The 22,848-nt window shown below is 44.5% G+C and overlaps 1 protein-coding gene across 1 annotated transcript; it reads left to right on the top strand.

Annotated features, from left to right (window-relative positions):
- Positions 1–4,856: 4,856 nt before the first annotated feature.
- Positions 4,857–9,857, top strand: LOC309371665 (uncharacterized protein). The gene is made up of 4 exons (XM_081914523.1): positions 4,857–5,148; positions 7,616–7,679; positions 8,861–8,987; positions 9,773–9,857. Exons 1-4 carry the CDS (start codon positions 5,048–5,050, stop codon positions 9,832–9,834), a joined length of 354 nt encoding a protein of 117 aa, XP_081770649.1. The 5' UTR covers positions 4,857–5,047; the 3' UTR covers positions 9,835–9,857.
- Positions 9,858–22,848: the final 12,991 nt, after the last annotated feature.

Raw genomic sequence — 22,848 nt, 5'->3', positions numbered from 1 at the left:
TAAAAAACAAGATTAAGCATACTTAAAAGTAGGCACATCTCTTATATGGTTTAGACAGGAAAAATAACAACATTGTAAAGCATCGCTAGCTAAGCGTACTTACAAAACGAGAACACAATAAAAGTTAAGGCAGTTCATAAAGTTCTCGGCTGAATCCACAGCTCAAGAAGACAATAGACAATAGAAGACTACACCTGGTCTAGAGAGCGAAAGGCCCATGGGCCACTAGCGCCCACGGGGGTTGTTTAACCGGTTCACGAGCCGCCCCCAAACTGAGCTGCCCTCTCGGCAAGTCCCCGTGTTCTGCACTAGACCGGCGTGGCGTGGGGACTCTCTTCCACGGCGGCGAAAATCGCATGATGCGCAGGCGCTGAAAAATGTGTTGATGCAGCCATTGGAAATCGTGGACAAGCGCACTCATGCACGCGCACAGTCAGGCCCACAGAGAGATCTCTGCTGGAGTGAACCAACCCAGGCAAGGTAAACCTTGCTGACCCCTGCTCTAGACACCCATGCTCATTGGCTACCTTCAGATGAAGAAAAGTACTGCATATCAACTTAAGCAAGATATGCTTTATTTTTCTGGTTATTTGATACAACTTTTGATAGAATACAGGTAATTGAGCCAACTTTGTTGCATTACATTCTTCATTAAATCATCTTTCCTTTTTTAAAAATAACATCTTTATTAATTTAAAATACAATCATACAATAAAGGTACGTACAACAGAATTAAGCACAAAAAAGAGTTTACCAGTAACAAGAAAATGTCCATTAAAAAAACCAAATATTTATACAGCATTATGTCTTATCCAATAAAGTCTTCTATGAAAATCTTCCAATCGTTCTCATTATACTTTTTCCATATATTCCTCTAAGATGTTTATTCCATTTATTGTATACAAGTATCATTCAGTTCTGCTAGGATGATATCATTTTTGCAATATAGTCTTATATATTCCTTAAATAATTTCCAATCTCCATATACTGCTTGATTTGGGGCTCCCCTGACTTTTTTGGTCAGCTTTGCTAATTGGAAATTCTCGTATCATGAGTGTTTGCCAGACTGTTATTGTTGGTGTTGTTTCACATTTCCAACTTCTGGCTTCAAGTATTCATGCAGCAGTGATTGCGTACATAAACAGTGGTCTTGTGTTTTGCTTAATTTCTATTGGCAATATTCCTAAAAGGAAAATCTCCGGCCTTTTGTTGACGGTAAATTTAAATAATTTCTTAAATTCATCAAATGTTATTCCAAAATTCGCTTATAATTTTGCAGGTCCACCGCATGTGATAGTAAGACCCTATCGGGTTCCTGCTTTCTGCATTTGCAGAGACGCTCTGATTCTGGGATAACTAAGTATCTTCCTCTCACTACCACCAAGGGAAACATGTTAAATCTGTCCAACATAAACAGCCTACACGATTCATGTTTCTTCAGATTTGTCAGATTTTGGAAATCTCTACACAAAGGGAGATTTAAGTGGATAGGAGAGCAGATGCTGTGCTTTGCAACCTCAAGCATGGCGAGAACACTTTTTTCTGTGAGAGTCTTCCTGATAATTTCCCATGTATCTTTGGGATCAGAGATTTCAAAGTCAGTTAGAATGAGCCCTATCGAATCCAGTTTTCTCCTACAAATCAATGATAGATTGTAGATTGCACTATCACTTAAAAGATCGTAAAGTAGAGAATTAGGGGATAGGGCTCTATAATGAAGGAAGATCTAGTATTTCAAGGTCCTCAGCCATGCTCTTACTGACAAGGGCAATATTCCCAGCTCACAACATATTGTTTCATATTTTACAGAGTTTGCAAGTCCTAATAATGACCTCAGAAGGGATGCGTGAAATTTATCCAACCTCTTGAGGTCACCTGAAATCCACACTGGTGTGCCATATAGAAGTTGTCAGTACACAATTTTTGATTTAGTTGGAAATATTGTATCCAATCAGACATCGTATTTTTTAAAAGTTGGCTTATCTTTGTCTGGTTCTAGTAATATCCGGTAGGTGGGCCACTCTACCTTCATGTTTTTCCTTTTAACTGCTATTACTTTCTCTGGAGATGTCCACAAAGGTATCTTTGGTTCCAAAATTCCTCTATATTTACTCCATCATTAAATCATCTTTCCACTGATACATAATTTTATGGTATTACTCCAAAAAGAAGTGGTGTTATGAGCCATCAAACCTCAGAAATACGCTTTTCTCAAAAGGTTTCCACAATTTTGGCCACTAGCATATGTCACAGTAGTGGGACACTCTCCAACACATAGGCGAGCTCTTGGGTTTTATATAAGCTAGACGTCTAGGTGTTAAAGACCAGCCATGTATGATTTTGAGGCCTCTTTCTCTTGTCATTGACACAATGGATTTATACTGGGCTTTGATCCACGGTCCATGCCATGCCTCTTCCTCAATTTCTAAATCTCTATTTGATTCCCACCATTCTCTAAAATTATTCTGGGGCGGGAAGTAGACCTCTATAGTTGATTTATACAGCGATGATATTAATCCTTTCGTTGCTATATTTTCTTCTATTTTTTTTTTTTGTATGGTGTTAATTGTGGCTTCAGTATTAATCTTGGAGGTTATTAGAAATTACCTTAGTTGTGTCACCAATGCATAGTATGAATGTTAGACCCAAAGAAAATGGAGAATTCGCAGGCCCCCCCAGCTGACTCCAGCCCACCAACCGGTGTGCCGGGCGAACTCCAGTCCTTGGTGCAGAATTTGTGACCCGAGTTTCAGAAGCTAGGGCACGCTACTCAGCGGAGTAAATGCTGCACACCAGAAGTAGCAGGAGAGGCTGTGTGCAGCATATTTACAAGCAGTTTATTCAGCGCACATCAGGACAAGAGCAAACATGTCTGATCTCCTTTGTGCAAAGCAAGACAGCTTAAAGCAAAAGCTATGCACAAGCTGTGCTGGAGTGTAAACAACAACAGCAATCTTTATTACGGTCCAAAGACCCAACAAATCGTTACAAAGCAATGAACAATTCATACAGCCTTCCTCCCGGTTAAACAAGCATTTTGTTCAGAATATAGGGATCATTGGTGCTTTCAACCACTGATAAAAACTTTGCCACTGCTAATGTTCTAGCGTTTGTCCGGTCTTCCAATAGGAACCTGACCTAGCGAGCCTCTGATTTTCCCAGGAAAGGTACCAGCGAGGGTATTATCAGTTCAGCCCTGGCTTGCTCATATTTAGCACAGTGCAGCAAAATATGTTTTATGGAATCGATGTCTTGAGCACACGAGCAAAGTCTGTCCTGGTAGGGAACTCCTCTCAACCTGCCATTCAACACTGCAGAAGGAAAGACGTTTAGTCTGGCTTTGGTGAAAAGCCTCTGATAGTTTGGTACTGTCAGGTTTTTAATGTAAGATGTTAACTTAAAGTCATGCCCATATTGTTCTCCTATTGCCAGCGGACTACAGACTGCAATCACAAGTCACTGTGTGCATTATCCCATAATCTTTGCTTTTACATCTTTTAGGAAGTGTAAACAGATATGTGACACACATGCCTGTTCTCTAAGGTGGAATGGAATATCCCAACAGTTGTATCAAGGAAGAATGTGTGACTGTGTCCAAAAAGCATTGGTGTTGTCTACTGAAAGCAAAAATTCCCGGACAGAAACGGAGGAACTGGCAATGGGCCACGGACGTGTGTTAAAGGCCTAGAACTCACTGTGTGTTCTGAGCTCTGTTGAAGGGTGCTGGGTAGCAACTTCTCAGCTGCACTGCAAGATGTTAGTTTCCATGTCCACTAGTCCATCCAGCCATTCAGCTCAGCCCTCTCAAGGCCACTCGACTGCTTCATTAAATATTCCCCCTCCCCCCGCTTAATGACATGCTGCAATGAATATGCTAGTTTTAATTGTATTTCAATTTGATTTTTAAAAGAAAGCACTTTTTGGTTCTATTTCGTTCTGCTGATTAGCAACCTTTCTTGGAGGCATAATCGGACAGGACAGAAGGATGAGGCAGAGTCTGTGTGTGTCTGTCTTGACTGTAAAGCAATTTTTTAAAAAATTACTTAAATATTTTATTATGTGTGTATCTATAAAGTGAAGCTTTTTGTCAGTTTTGCATCAAAATCACGCTTGTCCTGCAAGTTTATTCCAAGTGCAGTCCTCCGATTTTAAGTCCAGGCAAAAGTTTTTCTAACCGATTTATTGTGCCTTAGGTCACACGAGCAGTTCAGCATAGCATCCCCCTGTGGACATATTGCCAGACATGAAACGAATTGAGAGCCGTTTCATGTAAAATGCTTCCCCTTAAACAAATCTCTGTGCACTAGGTCCTTTGTGAAATTGAAAATAATGCCCCCCTCCCTGACACATTGCCAGAAGGAAATGAACTTATCATTGCTTAAGGCACACTGGCGGGCTTTGCTAATGTGCATGGCTTCAAAGGCTTTGGTTTTTAAGGGCAGACGGGGACAAGTGCAGGTAAGGTGAAGGACCACCTGCCCACAATTGTGGAGACGAGAGGAAGGGCGTGCGCCACTGTAACAGTGAGACACATGTTCGGATATATCTGAACACTCACAACACACACCCACACACCCCACAAACACACCTGAAGGAGCACAAAATGGCAATCGGAGGGATGACTGCCAGTCCCAAAAAGGCAGCCACGTGGTTTCTAGGGCAAGAAAACTGTGACTGCAAGAGTCTTTTCTAAAGCCCTTTTCCAGGAACCGCTCTCCAGATGAGTCTCTCTCTCCCCCATCCACACATGCCCTGCCTAATTCCAGGGGATGATCCCCCCCCCCACTGCACCCCGTTGTGTTACCTGAAGGCAAAAATCATGGACAAAATGCGTCACCTGCGCTCTCTCGCTCCGACTCCTTTCTGCTCTTCAGCTGCCTTGTAGTCAAAAGGATCGGGGCAGCTGGCCTTTTACGACCATGGGGTGGACCAGAGGGAAGACCGCTCCACTCAGGTCTGTTCCCAAGCCCCGTCCGCCTGGCCTGGCCGGAGTGGCCAGAATTCAAACCAATGCTGCTGGGGACATCCAACATTCTGCTCTGTCGCCATGGAGAATTCTCACCCAACTGCCGGCCGCCTCTACAGCGTTGCCCCCAGGGATCCGGCCCCATTGCGATGGGCTGCAACTGCCACCCATGACAGGACTGGGTAAGTGGCCATTATGAGGCCTTAAAGACTGTTGGTGTGATCGTAATTCTGTAAACAGCTTGAGTGACAGCATGGAGACACTAAGGAAAATTACAGTTTCCTTTTTATTTTTTAAAGCTCTTTCAAATTTCCATTTTTTGTATCGTGGGCTGTGTGGGTCAGGCAAAGGGGCCCCTCTTAAGTCCAGCATGGTCAGCCAGATCCCCACACAGTGGGTTGGACTAGATGACCCTTTGGGAGCCCTTCCAATTCCACAATTCAATGATTCTTTCTGACCTGTGATTCCTGCCTTGCAGGGGTTGGACTAGATGAGCCTCAGGACCCCTTCCCATTCTACCATTCTGTAATGCTTTCCATCTTTCCTGGGTCTTCCAGTCTTGTGCATTTTATTTTATTTTATTTTATTTTATTTTATTTTATTAAAAAAGAACAGTTTAATTGAACAACGTAAAAGAAAGAGTTAACAATGACAATTCCATATATTCCTATTTAATGCATAGGTATTATCCAAATGCATGCATGTTTATTTTCAACCTATTATGTTTTGCATAAATGTGTTCCAAATATACTTGCCTGTGCATAGTCTACGTCTGTAAGCGATATTTAGAGTAATGAGTAAGAAGCTCTCACTATATATATTTAGCAAGCACAATTGGATGACAGCACGACTCTCTAAAATGAAGGGGTTCCTCTTTGTCACAAGTTGGGCTGATATGTAGCATTGGAGCTATTTGGGTGTAGGAGTGTTAACTAATGGTGGAGTAGGATTTCCCTGTTGGTGTTCCCCAAGGTCCGGGTTGAAATACTCCCATCTTCAAGATGCCAGTATGAAGTACCAACATCAGGCATACAGAGTGTTAACAAAAACTTAATTTAAATTACTAGGCAATACTGTAGTCAGATTGGTTTCTGGCAAACACCAATCCTGTGCAAGATATTCTCTGCATTCTCCTAGAAAAAAGAAAAAAAGAAAGTTCGCTAAATTTGTGTTCAGACAGGTATGCTGAAAAATTGCAACACCACAGACCTGTGAGTCTTGTCTCTCAATGAATGAGACTGAAATGTTAATATTTGTCCTTATTTTGCTATAGTTTGTTCAGCTTAACATAGAAGTGAAGCCTGAGACTGGATACAGCGGTACCTCGGGTTACATATGCTTCAGGTTACATACGCTTCAGGTTACAGACTCCGCTAACCCAGAAATAGTACCTTGGGTTGAGAACAGCAGGAGGCCCCATTAGCGAAAGTGCACCTCAGGTTAAGAACGGACCTCCAGAACGAAATAAGTTCATAACCCAAGATACCACTGTAATTGAAATCAAAACCAGGTCAAGGGAAACTGATCACAGTATTAAGTTTGTGTTTCATTTAATGTATTAAGCAAATCCTCTCATAAGCAAGAGTGGAGTCCCTGCTTTTAAGCCCTGATATCTTGGTCATGTTGCAAATCCTGTGCTGTGTTCTGCTTCCTATCAGGAACAAGGATGCCTCCATCAACGCAAAGGTAGAGGACACCTGTCTCTTCACCACCTCAGATCAGGATGCTTTGGGGAAGATGGTCAGTATCTTCAGTTGCAAGATCTACACTTCTCACCTTGGGATCACGGTACATTGTTTTGCCTTGCAAGAATGCTATTAGCCTTGGGTCCTTCTTGCAAGACCTCCTACCACAAATAAAGACCCAGCATAAGAAATATTTTCATAACAAATATACATAAGCTGCCTGGTCGCAGGGGGAAAAAGCTCGGAGTGATATTGTCACTGAAAATTATTACAGCAAGTATTTTACATGTTCCAAAGGGTAAACAATAGGCTGGGACAAATTAAATCTTACACCAACTTTCTAAGCATCTAAGCTCACCATTATCAGGGCAGGCTCCCTGTTCAATATACTACCCTTTATCAAAAAATCTCAGGAACAGTGTACAACATTAAAACATGCTACATCAGAACATCAATGATAAAAACATAATAAAAGCATAATGACAGCCTAATAATAAAATAACATAATAGTCCTCCCTCACATTTTCACAGGCCAATAGCTATAAGGCCTGAGTAAAGAGGAATGTTTTTGTCTGGCGCCTAAATAATAATAGTAATAGTAATAATGCTTTATTGTTTATATGCCACCAATCTGACTGGGTTTCTCCAGCCACTATGGACAGCTTCCAACAAATTAAAACACAATACAACATCAAACATTAAGAACTTCCCTCAACAGTTACAGATAGGTAGCCGTGTTGGTCTGCCATAGTAAAAAAAAATTCCTTCCAGTAGCACCTTAAGTGTGCATGCACACGAAAGCTCATACCAAGAAATAACTTAGTTGGTCTTTAAGGTGCTACTGGAAGGATTTTTTTTGTTTTTCCCTCAACAGAGCTGCCTTCAGATGTCTTCTGAAAGTCAGATAGTTGTTTATTTCCTTGACATCTGATGGGAGCCCAGGATGCTTTCCTTCTCTCCACAGATCCCTGTACAGCAGCCTCCTAGCTATCGCTGAGCCATTCATCGGAGATGCCGTGGGGGTGAAGGTAGGACCCTTCTAACTCTAGGTTTCTATGACAACCTTGTATGCAGAACCTGGGCCTGGCTGGCTGCTCTGGCTTTTGAATTGTACCTGCATGATGGGAGACTTTGTCTATGGCCATCAGGAGATGGTAACCCAGTTTTCAGCTTTAAAACAGGTTCACCAAAAATCTTTGAGGCAGGTGAAGTACAGAGCGCTCTCTGGTCCTACCCCTGAGATCTGGTCCTACCCACATGAGATGTGAAGGGGCTCTTGGGGGGGCTGGCTTTCTATGTATCCCCTACACTAGCAGGTGCCTAGCGCACTTTCTGCTGCATGTGTGGAGGTCAGGAATGGGGTCAGAAGGAGCAACCTCACTCCCCACAAACACACATCTGACCTCTTCAAACTTGCATCTGCCACATAATAGTAATAATAATAATTTATTATTTATACCCCGCCCATCTGGCTGAGTTTCCCCAGCCACTCTGGGAGGCTTCCAACAGAATATTAAAATACAAGAGTCTATTTAACATTAAAAGCTTCCCTAAACAGGGCTGTCATCAGATGTCTTGTAAAAGTCTCGTAGTTGTTGTTCTCTTTGACATCTGGTGGAAGGATGTTCCATAGGGCGGGGGCCACTACCGAGAAGGCCCTATTCCTGATTCCCTGTAACTTGGCTTCTCACAGTGAGGGAACCACCAGAAGGCCCTCGGCACTGGACCTCAGTGTCCGGGCAGATCGATGGGGGTGGAGATGCTCCTTCAGATATACTGGACCGAGGCCATTTAGGGCTTTAAAGGTCAGCACCAACACTTTGAATTGTGCTCGGAAACGTACTGGGAGCTAATGTAGGTCTTTCAAGACTGGTGTTGTGTGGTCTTGGCGGCCGCTCCCAGTCACCAGTCTAGCTGCCGCATTCTGAATTAGTTGTAGTTTCTGGGTCACCTTCAAAGGTAGCCCCACTTAAGAGTCCAAGCGAGAGATAACCAGACCATGCACCACTCTGGCAAGACAGTCTGGGGCAGGTAGGGTCTCAGCCTGCGTACCAGATGGAGCTGGTAAACAGCTGCCCTGGACACATATTTCAAAAGTATGGGGCAGGGGGCATGTAGCTTGCCCAATCAATCTCTCAGCTCCTGTTTGGCCACACAGTGCCCCAGCAGCGCCTTTAACCCTTGTCTTTCCTGTGTATCTGTGCATTAGAAAGTTTGGCAGAAACTGGAGTTCTTCACCCAGCAGCAAGGGCCAGGACACCAACGGAGCAGATTTCCCAGTGTTAAAGCATTTGCCAGCACAAAATCGCAGACAGCATATCCTGGTGCGGGAAAAGGTCAGCGATCCCATTTTCCCCCCCTCTGGAATAACATACTCCCACATACAAACCTGTTTGGGCTCTGAGATCTTCAGGGGAGATCCTTCTCTTGGTCCTGCCACCCTCACAAGGATGGTTGCTGGGGACATGGGAGAGGGCCTTCTCAGTAGTAACCTGGGTGTCCCAGACAATTTTGGAACTCCCTCCCTAGAAGAGAATATACTGGCTTGCTCCTTGCTCCCCTTCTGCCCACAGGTGAAGAGCTTGATCCCACAAGAGCCCACAGGGCAGCCTTCCAGGGTTAGTCTGACCAAGGCAGAACAGAGTGGGACTACAGGCTGGCAGACAGCAGTCTTGAACACCCTTCAGAAACTGGGTTTTGCCCCCAAGCCCTTCTAAGTCTGGGCTTGGGCCTAGCAAAAGCTACGGTTAGGCAAATAATTATAGACACCGAGCTGACAACAGGACTGCTTAAGGTGCCCCGACTACAAAATTGTAGAAATCGGGAGATACATCACTGCTCCAGCAGCATATCTTTTTTTTTCTTGTATCCAAAAATGCAAGAAGGGCTTTTACACTTGCCAGAAGCTGGGCTCTGCCCTCGCCAGTCTTGGAAGGATCCTTTAAAAAAGTCCCATATGACCAGAGAATTTGTGCCTGTCCGTTGGGGGATATAGGAAGCCCTGAACACATATTTTTTAGATGTCCCTTTTACGATGAGGCAGGTAGAGAAACCCTTGACCCCCTGCTGGTGAGGCTTGCTGACCTCCCAGTAAAGCAAAAATTTGATCTTCTCCTGTTAGGCAAAGACCGCAAGACGGCCCGGATTGTCGCCAGATTCTGTGCACAGATCTGTAGGCGCTGACCACCCCCCAATTCAATCTAGTTTAAGAAAATTCCCAAACTCGGATCCACAGGTGACGTTGGGTCATTTCTCTAAGGCAGTCTATTTTAAAGTTTTTGTGTTTATACGCCTATCGCACTTTTAAACTTAAAATGCATTGTTGTATATTGTTTTAAATGTTCGTTTTGCTATTGGGATTGTAGTTCCATTTGTGTTTCACAAGCTGGTCTCTGACTGTAATAAATTTCATGTCGTGAGTGGGACTGTAGAACTTCCCTTGATCTGGACACAAGACTTCTGTTGATGCAGCGTAGAATAGCCTTAAGCTCTTTTTGCTGCTGCATCACACTGTTGGCTCATGTCCAGCTTGTGGTCCACCGAGACCCCTAGATCCTTTCCACATGTACTGCTGGCAAGCCAGGTGCCCCCCATCCTATACAGAAGATAGGATGGGGCAGCTGGTACAAGTTGCACTGCATGAGAACATGATACAAATCCTATGGACAGGACAGAGAGAAGTGTATTGGGAATGTTGCCAGAGAGAGCAGAGAGCACAATAAACCAGGAGACCTAATCCTGGGTCTTATTGACTGGGTCTCTATCTCTGTTTGCAGGTCAAACTCAAAGCAGAAGCAAGGGAAAAGTGTGAACTTCAGCGCCAGTGGAAAACCCAACACTATGGGTTGAGAAAACTGTGTAATGAGGCAGTGTACATTTGCTTTGGGCTTTTATCTCTTGTATTGCTCTGTTTGTGGAAGTCGCGGTGAAGTAGAGACAGTGCGGTGTAGTGGTCACAGCACCGGCCTAGCACCTGGGAGAGAGCAGTTTTCAGATTCTCCCACATGGCCATGAAGATTACTGGATGTGACCTTTGGGCCATTCTCCAATGCTCAGCTGAACCTACCTCGTAGGGTTGTTGTGAGCAGAGGGGAGAACAATATATGCTACTTTGAGCTCCTTGGGGGAAAGTGGGATATAACTAGTAATAAATAAATAATAGTAAGTAGTATATTGGGGGGGGGGGAAGATACTGTAAATCCAATAATAACCCTAAGAAGCTGCCCCCATGCGTGTGCAGGTTTTGTTCCTGCTGTTCGGAAGATTCTCTAGTCATAAAAGGTTGTTCAAAAACAGTGGTTCCCAAACTTTTGGGCCCCCGCCTCCTTAGTTCCAAAACCCCACCCCCTGGGGCCACTAAGTTACCCTTTGAAATGCATTGTTCACAGTAGTGGTTTGCATAACCGAGTAAGGACGATAGTAACTCACTAAAGTTAAATAAAAGCAGTAAAAATTAATTACGCATCTATACAGAATCAAGTGAAAGCTCTTCTGTTTAAGAAAGCTGATAAACCGGATCCAATGAAACCAGCTTTTCAAAGTCTAATGGTCTCCCCCTCCTCTTAGCTCCCCACCAGGTAATCCCACCAAGGCCCCCACTTTGGGAACCACTGTTAATGCTGTGCTTTAATGTTGCAGCCTGCCTTCAGGCCTTGCAACGAAGGGCAGGTAAATGAAGAGGAACCAAAAGAACTTTGGGGTTCATCCTCCTGGGAGTCCATCACAACCCACACCCACCTTAAATTGGCTCTGGTTCTGCCAGCAGTTCTGCCCTGGCTGTGCAACCCACTTGCCCCAAGGTTCTGCCTTCTGGAAGGATGTTTGTCCATATTATCCCAGCAAGGAACAAATCCCTTTACCAGTCACAGGTACAGTGGACGGGAGGAGTATTTGATCCCTTGCTAAATTTACCCTCTGACGAAGAAATGACCAGTCCATAATTTTAAAGGTAGATTTATTGTAGCTGTGAGAGACAGGCTAACAACAGGAAGAAACCCAGAAGACAGAGACTGATGTCAGGCTACCTGGTATCTTCACTGTATGTAATGAGCTGTGATTAAAAGCACCTGCTGTAAGGGAGAGGTCTTACCTGTAATCCCAGCTCATTACTGTACCTGCACAAAAGACACCTGTCGACAGAAGCAATCAGTCCATCAGATTCCAAAGTAGCCACCATGACCATGACCAAAGAGCTGTCCAAGGATGTCAGGGACAAGACTGTAGACCTGCCCAAGGCCGGACTGGGCTACAAGACCATTGCCAAGCAGCTGGGTGAGAAGGTGACAACAGTTGGTGCAATAAATCACAAATGGAAGAAACACAAAATAACTGCCAACCTCCCTCGGTCTGGGGCTCCATGCAAGATCTCATCTCGCGGAGTTGCAATGATCAGGAGAACGGTGATGAAGCAGCCCAGAACTACATGGGGGAACTTGTCAATGATCTCAGGGCAGCTGGGACTATAAAAGGGTAAAGGGACCCCTGACCATTAGGTCCAGTCGTGACAGACTCTGGGGTTGCCGCACTCATCTCGCTTTATTGGCCAAGGGAGCCGACGTACAGCTTCCGGGCCAAGTGGCCAGCATGACTAAGCTGCTTCTGGTGAACCAGAGCAGCGCACGGAAACGCCGTTTACCTTCCCGCCAGAGTGGTACCTATTTATCTACTTGCACTTTGACGTGCTTTCGAACTGCTAGGTTGGCAGGAGCAGGGACCGAGCAACGGGAGCTCACCCCGTCGCGGGGATTTGAACCGCCGACCTTCTGATCAGCAAGCCCTAGGCTCTGTGGTTTAACCCACAGTGCCACCCGTGTCTCCAGCTGGGACCATAGTCACCATGAAAACAGTTGCTAGCACACTACACCGTGAAGGACTGAGATCTTGCAGGACCTGCAAGGTCCCCCTGCTCAAGACAGCACATGTACAGGCCCATCTGCAGTTTGCCAGTGCACATCTGAATGACCCAGAGGAGAACTGGGTGAAAGTGTTGTGGTCAGATGAGACCAAAATCGAGCTCTTTGACACCAACTCAACTCGCCGTGTTTGGAGGAGGAGGAATGCTGCCTACGACCCCAAGAACACCATCCCCACCATCAAACATGGAGGGGGACATATTATGCTTTGGCTGTTTCTTTCTGCTAAGGGGACAGGACACCTTCACCGCATCGAAGGGACGATGGACGGGATTGTGTATCGTCAAATCTTGGGTGAGCACCTCCTTCCCTCAGCCAGGGCATTGAAAATGGGTCGAGGATGGCTATTCCAGCATGACAGTGACCCAAAACACACAGCCAAGGCAACAAAGGAGTGGCTCAGGAAGAAGCCCATTAAGGTCCTGGAGTGGCCTTTTCAGTCTCCAGACCCTAATCCCATCAAAAATCTGTGGAGGGAGCTGAAGGTCGAGTAGCTACACATCAGCCTTGAAATCTTACTGACTTGGAGAGGATCTGCAAAGAGGAGTGGGACAAAATATCTCCTGAGATGTGTGCAAACCAGGTGGCCACCTACAAGAAACGTCTGACCTCTGTAATTGCCAATATGGGTTTTGCCACCCACCACGTACTAAGTCATCTTTTGCAAAGGGGTCAAATACTTATTTCACTCATTATAATGCACACCAATCTCTGACTTTTGTCTTCTAGCTTTCTCGGTGTTTTCCTGTTGTTATTCCGTCTCTCGCAGCTACACTAAACCTATAATTACAATTATGGACTGGTCATTTCTTCGTCAGAGGGCAAATGGGCAAATTTAGCAGAGGATCAAATACTCCCCCCCCCCCACACACACACTGTAATTGGTCACTAATGTGAAGGATTTGAAAGGGGCTCTGCAGCAGTTTAGGAAAGTCATTTGGGTCATGGGACCCCCCCCCCTGCTGTTGCCAAGGATGCATTGCTCTGGCAAATCTGCATAGCAGTTTCACATAAAAGGGAAGCCTAAATCTTGCACAGAATGATCCCATCACTTCTGGGGAGAAGAGACTCTGCTACTCTTCCTAATCTGGGCATCCTCACTCCATTAACCATCCCCATTCTCATTCTTTACTTTCTATATGACAACCAATTTAATAATTTACCCATACTTGAGGTTACATTGGATAACCCATTACTGCCATGGTTCAAACAACAGAAGCAAGGAGGATGCAGCCACCAGTCCTTAAGGTGTCACCCAGCCACCCGAAATTCATTCTCTTCTTTCATATCATTTTTAAAAATTAAATTACAGTGGTGCCCCGCAAGACGAATGCCTCGCAAGATGGAAAACCCGCTAGACGAAAGGGTGTTCCGTTTTGGAGGTGCTTCACAAAACGAATTTCCTATGGGCTTGCTTCGCAAGACGAAAATGTCTTTCGAGTTCTTGCAGGTTTTTTCCCCTCCCCCCCTTTTTCCCAAGCCGCTTATCAGCTGATCCGCTAACCCGCTTATCAGCTGATCCACTAAGCCGCTAATGGGCTTGCTTCGCAAGACGAAGAGACTCGCGGAACGGATTCTTTTCGTCTTGCGAGGCACCACTGTATATAACAACAACAACAACAACATGCATATATGTAACACGTTTCCAGTCTTGTTCGTTTTGATTAGCAAGGCCCTTGTCAAGGCAGGCAAAGGCAGGTTCATGTTACTGTGAAAATGGCTATAAAGGGAATTTTCATCTCTTCTGATGAGATTGTTGGAAGATTCAGGGTGGATAAAAGGAAGGCTTTCATGCACCACATAGGTAAACTGTGGAACTCCCTTTCATAGCATGCAGCAGTGGCCACCAAGTTTCACAGCTTTAAAAGAGGACTGGACAGATTCATGGGAGAGGAGAGAGCTGTGGATGCCTATGCTAAAACCAGGGATGGGGGGCAGTTAAATGACTCCCCCAAAATCCCACATCCCCACCACAGCCTCTAAGCAAGCCCAGGACAAGCACCAGACAGCAACAAATACACCAGCAAAGAGGCTCAGAAAAGCAGTGTATAAAATTGTAGCAATAAGCAAATATTGTACTATTTCCTCTGCCTATCCAATATAGAAAACTGTAGAAACTTCAGATAATCGCCAAAATTCTATGGTTTGACAGATTTCCTTGGTGCCAATGGCTAATGACTCCTCTGGAAGGGGAATCCAGGGCTCCCCCTGACCCCATAATCCCTTAAGGATAAGGTCACATACTCCTTGCCCCTCCACAAGGTGTGAACTTTGCCACACAATAGGAGGCAGGAGGCAATCAAGGGCAGCACTTACTCCAGACAGAAGTCCTTTGGGATGGTAGATTGAATCCTGATACTTTCAGAGGAGAAGCACAGGAAAGCCTTGCAGCTAGTGGGATGTGTAAATGCTTTTATTCTTAGGAAGCAAGTACTTAAAAGGGGTCAGGAACAAGGATGATGAACAGGTGGGTGATGGGCTCATTGTTCTGCATACCAAACACTCCTGCTTTGTGACATATTTGTGATGTATCAGTGATGCTGTTGAAAGATGTATTATGGGAAATGGGGGGAGGTCTTAAAAGTTCGCAGATTATGATTTGATATGTTAATTGAATTTTTTTATTGGAAAATTAATAAAAACAATTTAACAAAAAAAAAAGGTTCACGCAACCCCATACTCGGGGTTCCTACTCTTTCTGTGTTTGAACCTTGTTTCAACAAATACAGATCAGGTCTACTGTCTCCTGTTTTGTTTCTTTAACTTGGCTGGAGACTCCTTTTGCTGACCGGAGGGACTTGCGGGAAGTGCACCCCATGAACTGGGCAGCAGAATAAATCTGCACCCCTGAATCTTTTCCCTTGTCAGCTGCTAGCCAGGGCGGCTGTGCTCTTCCTGCACAGCCAGCGAAGCAGCAGTGCTTCCGAATACTCATTGCTGGGGAGAGGGCTCATGTGTGTGTTTGTGGCTCACATTTGACATACGACATGCAATAGTTATGCAAAATGAGAATTAAAGCAACAGAATGTGCTCAGATAAATGTTGCTGAATATATTAACAAAGTTGTGTTAAAGTATATACAGTGGTACCAGGTTACATACGCTTCAGGTTACACACTCTGCTAAGCCAGAAATAGTGCTTCAGGTGAAGAACTTTGCTTCAGGATGAGAACAGAAATCGTGCTCCAGTGGCGCGGCAGCAACGGGAGGCCCCATTAGCTAAAGTGTTGCTTCAGGTTAAGAACGGTTTCAGGTTAAGTACGGACCTCCAGAACGAATTAAGTACTTAACCCGAGGTACCACTGTATATCATAAACATTACAGATATGAAATGATGTATATTATTGTGTATGCTTAAATTGTTGAGCATGACTAAAATGTATTTTGTATCAATAACAATTTTAATGTATAGGGAGAAAGAGGGAAATGTGGATATATACTTCATGCCCACCAAACTGCTGTAAACTATGGATTCTGTTCTGCCATATGCCTTGATATTCATGTAATCAATAAAATATCTAATTTTTTTCCCTTGGTTATATGTATTTTCTTCTTTGTATTTTCTTTTGTAAATATGTATGTTTTCTAATTTGTACTTAATTAAAATTAAAATTAAAAAAACAACAACCAAAAAAACATGGCTCCTTGTGTTTTCCATTGATTTCAGTTTGGGTTGTCCTGTCCCCCCCCCCCCAGTAAAGTCCAGCAATTCCCTGTCCCCCCTTGTCTCTTTCTGCCCTCCTCCTCTGCCCCCCCCCAACATGAAATCCGGCGCTTGGCCTTCCCAACCTTCTCTTGGGCTTCCTGGGTGTATCTGGCCTCACTCTGGGTCAGGATAGAGCCACCTCCGTCTGGTTCAGCCAGCAGGGTCTCCTCTTCCAAGAGAAACGCTCTGCTTTTCTCCTTTCTTTAGATAAAATAAAAGAAAAACGGTTCTAATAAACTCTTCCAGGTGTTGAGAAAACATAGGCTCTTTCTTCACTAGCAGGATTTATTTACTGCCTTGGGAAGAAAGTGTTGCATGTTGAGCAGATCCAGAAGAGGGAGACATGAGACCAAAGATCCAAATTAGGAAGGAGGCCCAGTTAGCAAATGCACCACCTCTTGTTCATAAGTGCTGGTTGTGTACCTTGCGCTCCCAATGCAGCAGGCTGCTTTGAGTTCCTGTTGCCCCATCTCAAAAAAAGGACATCCATGGATCTGAAAAACCCATAAAAGGCTGCCCCCAATCATCGGGGTGTGTGTGTGTGTGTGTGATGCAAGCCTTTCCCTGTGAGTATTTCCACTCTTAGCAGGACTCCCACAAGGCTAAACCGCTTTGAGCTTTCTAATTTGAGAGAATATATTCTCTGTTTACTTGCTAAATCTGTATACCACCCTTCACCTGAAGATCTCAGGGTGATTCACAGGATAAAAATACGAGATACAAACACAAAAGACATAATAAAAACAAGAACCAAACTCCTCTACCTTCTATTATGTTACAACGTGGTGTCACCCTGTGAAGCAAACTTTGCAGTAGGTGCTCAACAGATAAAAGTACACACACATGCAATACACAATTAGCCTACAGAATTCATTGGCAGAAGATGAGGTGATGACCGCATATACAGTCGTACCTTGGAAGCCGAACACCTTGGGAGTTGAACATTTTGGCTCCAGAACACTGCAAACCTGGAAGTGAGCCCATTTGTGAATGTTCTTTGGAATCTGAACAGCGCTGCTTCTGATTGGCTGCAGGAGCTTCCTGCACTGAATCAGAAGTTGCACCTTGGTTTCCGAATGTTTTGGAAGTCGAACGGACTTCCAGAACTGATTCCATTTGACTTTTGAGGTACGGCTTTACAGTATTTTAAAGAGGTTTGGAAGAATGAAGGAGCAGGAGGCAAGGCTGCTGAGCAGTGTCAGGGGGAGCTGGCAGCAACACACGCTACTGGCTAAATGGAACCTCTGTATTGAGGGGCACTGTACCCCGGAGTAGGGACAGAGCAAGAAAAGAAGAATATCTTCTTAAGCAGGACACACCCTGGTTCTAATCTTTTTATTGTTTGCTGTTACTTCAGGTCCTGTCCATCCTATCTCCATCTATTTTAAGTGGTGTCAAAAGCAAGGATGAGCCATTCTTTCTTGCTCCTATAGATTTTTTTGACATGGGTCACCACTGTTAGTGCTGAGCCACGCTGCTCTCCCTGCCAGGAAATAATAATAATAATAATAAGAAGAAGAAGAAGAAGAAGAAGAAGAAGAAGAAGAAGAAGAAGAAGTTTTATTTATATCCCGCCCTCCCCAGCTGAAGCCGGGCTCAGGGCAGCTAACAACACTAAAACAGTACAACATTATAAAACATTATAAAAATGAATTAAAATCAAAATTGATGGCAACCATAAACTAAAGTTTTGTAAAGATTGCCAAAGGAGGGAGTCAGGCTGCGCCCTGACCAAAGGCCAGGGGTCTCTCCCACCTAAGAAAGTACTCTCAAAGGCAGATAATGTGCAAATTCACGCCTGCTCGCTGTAAATGTATCTTAGTGCTACAGAGGACAGCTGTTCTGGCTAGAGACTGATGGGGTGGGATAGGAGCTTTTGATGGTGGTCAAGACTTAATCTGAAGGGTTTTTGTGCTCTTTTTGGAATTATGTTTTGTATCTTTATTGTTATACATTATTATGAATTACCTGGGGCCTGTTTAATCTTACCGTATGCTTACTGAGATGTTTTCATTTATTCTTTACTAGCGGGCACATGTATATATTAGTGAAGTTTGTGAATTTGGCCCCATCACACCAAAAATCGGGTGAAGTCATGCCAAAGTCACATTTCAGTCCGCCATCTCAATTCAAAATGACTCCTGGCTTCCAAATTCAGTGTGAAATTCATTTTAATGTAAAATCACCTAATCCGCCGTTCCCAAAACAATATGCAAACACAGCCGTCTTTCCAAATCTGCACTTCTCTGAATGCTGCAGTGCGGTTTTCTTTCTTTTTTAAAATTAGTTTTTAATAGGGTTGTTTGTGTTACAAAGAAAACAGATAAACATGTTTGCAGTTTTCAAGCCAAAGAACATACTCAAAAATGAGTATATTAGGGGAAATATGTACATTAAAATAGCATGCCAACTGAATTATGATAGGGGCTAGTGCTTGCAAAATGTATTTGTTTTATAGCAGGAATGTGCGCTAATATGCTGATGAAAAATTGCAAAAAGATAAAGATGTGCAAGAACTGAACCAAAGTTTGGGAAGGAGAGAAAAGGTGGAAAGCCAAGACTGATTCATGGATCCCTGCTGTTACACACCAACAGAAATGCCTCTGTTAAGAGTTTTCCCTCCCTTTCCCCTCCTTTCAGAGCTACACATCTCTATCTCAGCCAAGTGTCACATTTTTAAGACCAGAGGAGTTCGAATGCAAAGCAAACAGCTCTTTCCAGTTGCCAATGTTTTGTTCTTTCTTTATCCTGAGCTGTGTTGGCAACAGCAACCAAACAGCTGAAATGAAATCAGTTTGATCTATTTAATCTACAGGAGACACTGGGATAAAGCAGGCGTGTGTCCGTTGTGCTCTGATTTCCGCCTCCTCTCCATCTGCCGTCAGAAATTTGGGTTTTCTGCCAGCCCCCTCGCATGCAGCCTGGACACGCATCCAAGCCGTTTACATCCCCAAGGCTCCTGCTCATTGACAAGTGGCTTGCGGTGCCCCGGCTGGCTTGGTCGAGTGCCAGAGGCATCGCTGCCGTTGCCGAGTGTTGCTTCTCGGGGGTCAAAAGCAATCCAGGCATCCTGGCTGGCCTTGAAGTTTGACTTCAAGCCAGGCATACTTACGCACCCACTTACGTTGTTAACCCACCACTTTCCTCGCTGCCTGATTCCACAGCAGCCCGACCAGACGCATGGCTAAGGGTGGCGGAGAAATCCAGCTTTGTGTCTAGTTTGCATTGCTTGAACCAATTTGCAAAGTGGAGCACAGCTGTGCTTTGAAATTTGCACTTCTCTGAACTTTGCAGTGCAGTTCTCCAACCAGCATGCACACACATACAAAATTATAAATTAGTGACAATACAAAAAAGCATTATATAAGAGAAATACTGCTTTCTTAAGCGTTTTTAAGGGCTGGTTGAATGAGAGATGGTTGAGTGCTGCGACGTCAGAAGGTATTTGGGTAGAGGATAAACAGCTACTATGATGTATCTTTTGCCACATAGTGTGTGTCCTAATGGAAATGCTCTTGCAGACTCTCTGGACTCTGGTGAAGCATTACTGAATGATGCCTGACCAGTTGGGAATATGGTGTGAGCCTCTGTACTTGAGCCCCAAGGGGAATTTACCCCATAAGACTCTTGCTCAGAAAGTTCTGGATGTGATATGCAGGAAAACAGCACTATACAAGGCAATAAATACTCTCAACACAGCTAAGACCTGATTTCTCCAGAGGAAAAGGAGAGTAGAGACAGGCTTGTGATACTGAAGATCTTGGCATCAGTCAAGTTTCTTTCCCCTATTTCCACACATCGTTTTACATGCATGTTGCTTTAGTTCATATCCCCAAACCTAAAGTCTGAAACCAGAGCAGCACTCAATGGCTCCTGTCTTCTGGGAATGTAATTACAGCAATTCGCACTCAGGTTTGCATTCACTTGATAATCCGTGTTAATCCTTGTCATGTTATGTTGCTATGGAGATCAAAATCGCCATGGTGAAGTCTTCGGAAACACATTTGCTGTCAAATTTATGCTCGTGTCATAAATTTGGGGGTTTGGATCATTATATTACAATGCATGTTGTGCATCCGAAAATTTTTACGCATCACTTAGGAAGATAGGCAAACTAATGCCAGTGTACTGGAAGAAGCAAAGATCACCAATGTTGAAGCAATGATTCTTCAACATCAACTTTGTTGGACTGGTCATGCTGTGTGGATGCCTGATGATCGTCTTCCAAAGCAACTACTCTATTCCGAACTTCAAAATGGAAAGCGTAATGCTGGTGGTCCACAAAAGAGGTTGAAAGACTGTCTCAAGGCAAATCTTTAAAAATGTAGTATAAACACTGGCAATTGGGAAACACTGGCCTGCGAGTGCTCCAGTTGGAGAACAGCCTTTACCAAAGGTGTCCTGGGCTTTGAAGACACTCGAACTCAGGACGCAAGGGAGAAACGTGCTAGAAGGAAGGCACACTTGGCAAATCCACACCATGATCAACTCCCGCCCAGAAACCAATGTCCCCATTGTGGAAGGACGTGTGGATCCAGAATTGGCCTCCACAGTCACTTATGGACTTGTTAAAACCGTGTTTATATAAGACAATCTTATTCGACTACGAGTCATCGCTGAAGAAGCATGCTTTTTTTTGGATCTGGAAGGGGCCTCGAGGGCTTTCTGGTGAGATTGCAAAGCAGCATTCCCCGGGGATTTGGAGCCACGTGGCCTCAGGATCAGCCCTTGGGACTTTCCCAAGACCACATCCGCTCTCGCCAGGTTACACCCTCCGGTGAATAATGTGATTGTGCTTTTTTCTTGCGGCCAGGCAGGATGAAGAGATGTGTGGGTGTGTAGAGCAAGCCTCATGAGTCTGGTGTGAGCGGAATGCAGCTATTGTTGAGGAAGTTAGGTATGTTCAGCCTGGAGAAGAGCAGACGGAGGTGTCGCCTGAGATCCATCTTCCAAGATATGAAGAGAAATTGGAGCAAAAGTTTTCAAGGTTTCAAACCAATAAATTCAAATGCCAAGAATGGAGATTCCGGCTGAACATTAGGAAGAGCTTTTGAGGGCAGGAACTGTTCAGCAGTGGGGCAGACTTCCCTGGAGATTTTTAAGCAGAGGTTGGATGGCCATCTGTCAGGGATGCTTGAGCTGTGATTCCTGCATTGGACTAGATGAGCTTTGGGGGTCCCTTCCAACTGTACCATTCTAGGACATGACAAGGTTTGCCGCTTCTTGGACGGGAGTCCATTGCAGACATGTATGGAAAGCAATGCCTTGCAGATTGGGAGCAGCTGCCTCTGGGTGTGTATTTGGAAGTGCATCTCGTGCGTGCCGAAACAGTCAAAAGATACTTATCCCAGCTTAAAGGCTAACACGTTTCAGGAACTCAATCCCACTTAGTCAGATGCATGAAATCTTCATTGGCAGGTATATAAAAGAGAAGTGTAAGGTGGGAGTTGAATAGCAATGAGGTGCAAAAAAGCACAGTCAGTGATCATTAGGGCTCAAATTATGTTTACGCGCGTTTCACCATTTTTAAGTATCAGATTAATGATCATTGCTGAGATTCTCTTATTAGCACCCGTAGTGGTGTAGGGAAACATTTGCAGGAAATAGTCTTAGATGACACAAAATATATCCGAATACTAACGTTAAATAAGTTGGAGTTCCTGTTATTAAATATATCAAGAAAAAAGCACACCAAGAATTCAGGCTTTTTTCTTGATACAAAAATATCCTGACATTCATTCATAAGCTAATTAACACATCTAGTTTGATTTAAAAAAAAATAAATGGCTCTGTTTAGCCAACAATTCTTGGTATTCAACTTTCTGGTGAATGCTGGTTCATATTTCATCGCTGCACGACACCATCACAATCTGCAAGCGGTGAGAGACTGGGGGGTCCAGGCACGCAGGTTCGGTTTCCTTGGAATGAAGGTCAGCATAGACTATGGTGTCTTTAGGATTATATGGGCTTATTTACACTTATAAACAATCTGGGGGGGGGGGGCTCACAACATTAACACCCCAACTGATCGTACATCTCCATTCGTCACAGCTTTGGATTCAGCACAGAACAAGCAGGTCTCTGTGTCTCCAGCTTCCAGCCTGCTTCCAGCTCACCACCCCACCCTCAAACTTTGGCTCTTCATCTCCTACCTAGCAGCTGGGTGAGGGGGGTGGAGGAAAATCCCACCCATTAGCCTGAAGGGCTTCACGCCTTAGCTGTAGCTCTGGCAACCTGGCTCCCTCTTTGGGGATGCTGATGAGACTACTCGAGTGGCCAGGTAAACTCATTTTCTTACAAAGAAACTTGTCTGACCAAATCAGCAGCCACTTCTATTAGATTGCAACCACCACTAAGTACAGTCATACCTCATGTTATGTCTGCTTCATGTTCTTTCAGGTTACGTCCTGCGGCGACCCGGAAGTACCGGGAAGGGTTACTTCTAGGTTTCGCCACATGTGCAGAATGACGTCACGTGCATGCAAGGAAGCGGCGAATCGCAAGCCGTGTGTACGCAGATGCTCCGCTGCGGGTTGCGCTCTTTTCATGTTGCGAACGGGCCTCCGGACCAGATCCCGTT

This window comes from Podarcis melisellensis, assembly GCF_964234715.1.
Source record: "Podarcis melisellensis genome assembly, chromosome: 6".
In the NCBI taxonomy this organism is placed as follows: domain Eukaryota; kingdom Metazoa; phylum Chordata; class Lepidosauria; order Squamata; family Lacertidae; genus Podarcis; species Podarcis melisellensis.
This window is presented reverse-complemented; position numbering and strand designations above follow the sequence as displayed.

Bases quoted from the DNA above. Each gene is read 5' to 3' on its own strand.
- LOC309371665 (XM_081914523.1), top strand. From the start codon at position 5,048: ATGGAGAATTCTCACCCAACTGCCGGCCGCCTCTACAGCGTTGCCCCC. The intron at 5,149-7,615 runs GTAAGTGGCCAT...TTCTCTCCACAG, and splicing joins GCCACCCATGACAGGACTGG to ATCCCTGTACAGCAGCCTCC. The intron at 8,988-9,772 runs GTCAGCGATCCC...TTCTCCTGTTAG, and splicing joins ATATCCTGGTGCGGGAAAAG to GCAAAGACCGCAAGACGGCC.